The sequence below is a fragment of the Mesocricetus auratus genome, unplaced genomic scaffold (genome assembly GCF_017639785.1).
Source record: "Mesocricetus auratus isolate SY011 unplaced genomic scaffold, BCM_Maur_2.0 Super-Scaffold_100020, whole genome shotgun sequence".
Lineage (NCBI taxonomy): Eukaryota > Metazoa > Chordata > Mammalia > Rodentia > Cricetidae > Mesocricetus > Mesocricetus auratus.
In genome coordinates this window covers 25,572,808-25,578,807 of record NW_024429201.1, presented here as the reverse complement: position 1 = coordinate 25,578,807, position 6,000 = coordinate 25,572,808, and the positions used below count along the sequence as shown (strand labels likewise).

The window sequence follows — 6,000 nt, the reverse complement described above, 5'->3', positions numbered from 1 at the left end:
CTCGCGTTTGGCACATTTGTGCCAGCCAAGGAAACCTCCTCCCGCCGCTTCCTTCTCCGAGCTCTCCTCCGACTGTCTCCGGCGCTTTGGCCTTTAAGAGGCGAGAGCAGGTGGGCACACAGCAGCTCGCCCAGCCCTCCTCCCCCTGCGCCTTCCCTAATTTAGCAGTACTTCCGGCCGCGTGACATCATCCCCCGCACAGGGTGACGTGAGCGGAGGGTGACGTGTGTGCGGAGAGAAGCGCGCTGACGTTGCTATTTAAAGGTCCTCCTGCGGGGAGGATGGAGACACAGCGAGAGCACCCGGCGTGCGGAGCGGAGGAGGCCGCGGTGGCCCGGAGTCAGCGCGGGAGTCGAGCACGTCGCTCGCCCGCCGCCGCCGGCCGCTAGGGGAGGGGAAGGAAAAAGGGACGGACCGACGGACCGGCCGGCTAATCCCCTCCGGGCTGGTCCCTTACCTCCTAGCTCCGAGCCCGGGCCCCGCCTCCGCCGCGCCCCACCTCCTCCGCCGGCCTGCGGCGGCGGCGGCGCTCCACCCCTCGAGCCGGGAGGGCCGCGCTCTCCGCCCCGCCCCGCCCCGCCCCCTCCCCTCTCCCGCTCGGCTGCCGTGCTCGCCTCACGCCGGCGGCGCGGACCGGGAAGCGGCGCCGTCAGCTGCGCTCGTTTGGGAGCCGCTCTGTGAGGGCAGAGCAGGCAGCGACGGGTGCCAGGCCGCCCGGGGCCGGCGGAGGCTGCCGCTGAGGGGAGTGTGAGGAGGCAGCGGCGGCCCGGGGCATGTGAGGCGGCACGGAGCCGGAGAGACGAGCCGGGGTGGGGGGAACGAGCCGCGGCTGCCGTGCCTCGGACGAGCCGCGTGCCTCTCGCCTCAGCGCGCGGCCGCCGGGAGCTGGGGGCTGGGTGCCGGGGACCGAGCGGGGCTGGGTTCTCTCTGATTCATTCATTCTCCGCCGCCTGGAGCCCGAGGCCGCCGGTGCTGCGAGGAGAGGCGGGAAGAGGGGGCGGCCGCGAGCGAGCGGGGCTCCATTGTGCTCGGCGGGGGCCGGGAAGCCGAGGGAGGTGGGCTTGGGCCCCCTGCGCTGCTCCCCGGCGGCGGCTGCGCCCCCAGCTCGCCGCCAGCCTGGAAATGGCTCCGCTGATGCTCCTCGAGAGAACGAATCGATCCTCCCCAGCCTTCTCTGCCTGCTCTCCACCTCCTCTCCGCTCCGAGTCTTAGGAGGACGAACATTCAAAGGACAGATTCCAATGTGGTGTGCCGTGCACATCGCGAGCGGCCGCGGTTTGCACTTCGAGATTTTTTCTATATAATTTTTTTTTTAAATGTAAGCGAAGGCAGACAGCGGCATTGCTGCCTGTAGGATTTTTATTAAAGTGCACGTCGCGTTGGGTTGCACGCTCCACCCCTAGGGACCTGGTGTGGTGAAATTTGAACCCACCGCCTTAGCCCAGAGAAGGCCGAGTTCCCTGGCTCCTGGAGGCGACGTGAGCGAAATGACCAGCGAACTCGTTTTTTATAAGACTCGGTGAAGCTGGGTTTTGCGTTTTCCTACGCGTACACTGATTTTGTGGAATAGTTGAGTGCTATATTCTCCGCGCAACCTTTTCAAATTCCAAATAAGCAAATGTTTGAACGCTTTGGTATCAGCGCGAGTGAAGTCCTTTTACCCACAAGAACTAACTGAATTGTCAGCATCGTTGAATTACCTCCGGAAAAGATCTCGGGGGTGAAAAAGCAGCTGCAAAATAACAGACGGAGAAAATTCCTTGGAAGTTATTTCTGTAGCATAAGAGCAGAAACTTCAGAGCAAGTTTTCATTGGGCAAAATGGGGTAAGGATTTTGTGCTTACCACAGCTTCAAACCTGTTTGTGCGTGTGTGCAGTCGAGTGGTGGTGGTGACTGTTTTTAAATTCTACCTCTTGCTAAAAGGGTACTACTTTAAAAAATAGATTATATTTGTATTATTGTAGAGCGACGCCAGAGGTCCTAATTAGAACGTGTAATGTTGTTTGTAACTCAGTTATAGTCTTATTGATGATGTGTATGAAGACAATGCACTAAGTCTACCCTGAGCCTCTTAATTGATGAAACCGCTGTGTAGGTTACCAAAATCTTGCCATCTTTTGGTTGACCGGTATCGCTCAAAGAGAAGGGCTGCATTCTTCTAGTACTTTGTAGAAATAATCAGTTGCACAAAGGGACGATTGTAATGACTAGTTAGACTACCGTCCTTAAAACTGATCCCTTGTAAGTTGTCGCCCTCACTGTGCCTGTGTTTTATCCTTGAACATCCGAAGCTAAATGTACAGCATTGGTTTATTGGGCATGAAAATGAGAATCTCAGTGTCTCACTGTTGGGGTTTCCACAGTGTGGTTGCTAGAGAGAGAAAGCTTTTGGTTGAAGGAACTTGGTCACTTTTTCTGGTTTTCTCTTTTAAGCTTAGACTTTTAGCTTGTGTCAGCAGTGCCAGATTTATGTCTTCGTCATAAGCCAGCCAAGAGTGCATTTTCCAAACTTTTCGTTCTAATGCTAGGAGCTCTTCTTTATTTAAGCTGGAAACAGAGTGAGTGGTGATCTGTTCATTTCTTCAGTGGATGGTCGATGCTGTCTCTGCATTCTTCCCATGGTCGAATTAACAGCGGTAAATATGTAGTTGAGGGACAAGGTTTGGAGCGATGGATTCTGAGATTCATTGTGATGCTTTATTAGCAGCACACAATTTTCTTTAAAGTTCTCGAGTAGTTCCTTTTTCTCCTGGCAGTTAAAATTTGAAGTTTATTAGCTTATACAACTTTGAAAATGTAGAACACGTGTCACAGGAGTCCTTCCTCAGAAATTAATTATGAGTTGATAATTATGTTTAATACTTAAATGACAAGGATAAAAATGTAATTAAAATACCTTCTTTTATTTCTGGTGCTGCTAGTAGCTTGGTGACCTGCAAATTATTTAACCTTTATGGATTGTATTCTTATCTGTAAAATAAGGAGTATAGAAGTTTTCCAACCTGTAAAAATGAATTTTTTTCCTCATTCCCTCATTTAATAGTCATTAGCTGGCTTTTTTCTTCTAAATGCTAGGAAATAATGGTGTTTGAAAATATTTTGAATTAATTGCATCAATTTTTAAATGAGAAAATACTAAAAGATGTTAATATTGGAAGCCTTTGAAGTATGGCTTCCTGTGACTATATGCAGCTCCACAGTTTAAAATGCATTGTTTAAGTAATGTTGGAGTGTTACATGCACTCACCCACACACAAAATCAAGTGACAGTTTTTCATCGAGAAGGCTGCATTCTCCAGACTGGAGTTGCAGCAGCATCATGGAAGAGAATCAATTTTCTGCGTCTCTTATATTACATGAGTGTCTACTGTTTCACCAAGTGAAGAGTGAGATTAATTTAATACTAAAGGAGACTAATGTTTGAAATGTGAATCTAAGCTACTTACATGAAACACATTTAGACACTTAGCATAATTTGTCTATAAACAACTCACTAGCCTTTTGTTAAAAAATATTTTAAGAGGCTAGAGAGATGGCTCAGGGGTGAAAAGCTCTTTCAGAGAATCTGGGTTCAATTCTCAGCACCCACATAGGGGTTCACAACCCTCTGTAACTCCAGTTCCCAGGGATCTGATACCCTTTTCTGACCACCACAGGCGCTACGATTGCAAGTGGTGCACATACATATATGCAGGCAAAACACTGATAATGCACAGAAGTTAAAATGTAAAAAATAAATAAAATTTAAAAAATGACATATAAAATAAGGCTGTAATAGAGTCGAGACTGGTGAGTGCTATGATTTGAATTTACCCCTCCAAAATTCAGGTGCCAAAACTCCACGGCCAATGTGATGATAGCTGAGTATTGAGAGATCTAGAAAGAATGGCTGGAGAGATGGCTCAGCAGTTAAGAGCGCTTACTGTTATTTCCCCCAAATCTATATTTGAGAATGTAACCCTTTCTTGTTGAGGATAACTTGGTTTATCTGTGTTGTTGAAAGATGAAGGATTGGTGGAAATAGAAGAGAATGTCATTCATACCACAAAGGCATTTGCAGAAGTTTCTACCCTTTGTAAGTGAGTAAGCATAGCCATCTGGGCCTCTTTGAAACATAAGTTAATATTATATGACCTTTAAAGTTTTCCCAGGCAGTTCTAAATTACTGTACTTGGACGAATATCCAAAATTTCACATGGATAAGGAAGTTTATATACTACAGATGGGTTTTTGGTGAATGTTAAGTTATAATAGGATTGACATTAGCTTTAATTGTAGGTGTGATTAAGGAGTAAAGGAATTGTTTTCTTAAACTAAAATAAATGATTAGGCAGGAAAAAAATGACTTTTGTAATACTAGTTTATGAACTGTGGAAAAGGAAAAGAACAGCTGAAACCAGCAGTTGGCAGAGTCTGTCAAAGTTGCATGCACTGTTTTTAATTAGAATGAGGTCAGCTCAAGTATGGCTGTGTAAAAATAGGTATGTCTTACAAATAAACAATTGTATATGTAAGATGAAACCCATGAGCGTCTCAGTGAGGAATACCTGTTAGGTTGTGCACCCCCAGGAGCAAGCATATCATAATGTCTTCAGTGAGTCTGGAGCTCTTCCAGAACACTTGCAAGGCAACCACATCACGTCACTTCAGCCAGTTATTTTGAGCTACCTTTTGTTTTTACTTAGTTTAGTAATGCTGACTCTATTAAGGGATAGTTATGTACAAAGTGGGGGCTTCCCTACTAATGGATGATGAGATTTTTGTTTGTTTTTCTGGTATCTACCCGACTTTGCAAACTTTGAGCCTTTTCTTTTTGCCTTAAACTCTTGAAGAATGGAAATGACTGCTGCTACATTGTTACCTCGAGTTGCTTCTTTGCTGACAGATGAGAACTGAGTCCATTTTTACTTAAGGCTCCAGGGGTGGTAGCAAAAATGTGGCAATGTCAATCCACTCACAGTCAGAGTGCACTTTGTAAAGGCAACCATCTTACTATTCTTAACAATTTAAGTCCTTAGTTCTTTGTTAATTTTACCAAATGTTCAACAACAATTATGTGGCTTGTACTCAGCTGAGTGTGTTGAACAGTCAGTGAAATGTACTTCTCCCTAAAGGAGCTCTTAGGTTAGAACTGGGGAATCGTGGTTAAAGTAGATGGGAGATGATGAAAGAGCAGTAAAGGGGGCGTTTGTAGATGCACATAGTATGTTTTTACGAGGGGACATTTGCTACTATAGGAGGGAGAACAAGACTTTGAAGCAGGTGGTATGATAGTAAATGCTAAAAGGTGAGTACAGGTAGGCCTTGTAGGCCAGTTGGATAGCATTTAGGTAGAACAGTGATTGACAGAACCCTGCATAAATAAAATCTTTGTTTGCATGGACTCCTTAGGATATAGAGGAGTGAGTCTCCAGAACTTTAGCCAGCACCAGGTTAGAGTCAGTGAAAGACCAGTTATGCTGTAGACCAGTTTTTAAAACTTAAGAGAGATGATGTGGTATGCCCTACACATGTAGTCCTTGGAAAACTGAGGCAGGAGGATCTGGAGTTTGAGGCCAGCCTGGGCTATAGAAAGGGTCTGCTATAAAAAAAAAAAAGCAGACAATTTTAAAAGCAGAATATACCCACTGGAAGCATACATTTTTATGCTGTGACCTAGTATTCTCATATTTAAATGATAAAATGACACAAAATACTATCCTTTATATGATGCAGTTTGATACTTTCTATTCAATTATATTTCATTTCATTTGCAAGAAGAGATGATAGTGAAGACCCACTACTTAGATTTAACAAACCCATGGTAGCAACTGGCAGTTTGAAAAAGCATTGCTCTTGGTGGTATGATAGGAACAATAGAAGCACCAAGCTAAAACAATGAACTCTGCTGGGTAAAGGAAGTGATTAATTGGACAGTCTCTTGGAAGTTCCACCGTGGAGAGGGAGTGGTTGAGAAGTGTGTCGTTGGCCATTAGAGTCAGACTTTAGAACTAGTAGTT

General features: G+C 45.7%; 1 protein-coding gene across 1 annotated transcript in view; it reads left to right on the top strand.

The window, feature by feature from the left end:
* The first annotated feature begins 589 nt into the window (after positions 1-589).
* Positions 590-6,000, top strand: part of Homer1 (homer scaffold protein 1) — a 102,999-nt gene continuing 97,588 nt past the window's right edge. Inside the window, exon 1 of the mRNA XM_005065653.4 lies at positions 590-1,825. Within this exon, the coding sequence (XP_005065710.1) occupies positions 1,821-1,825 (5 nt within the window). The 5' untranslated portion in view covers positions 590-1,820. The remainder of the gene's footprint in view (positions 1,826-6,000) is intronic.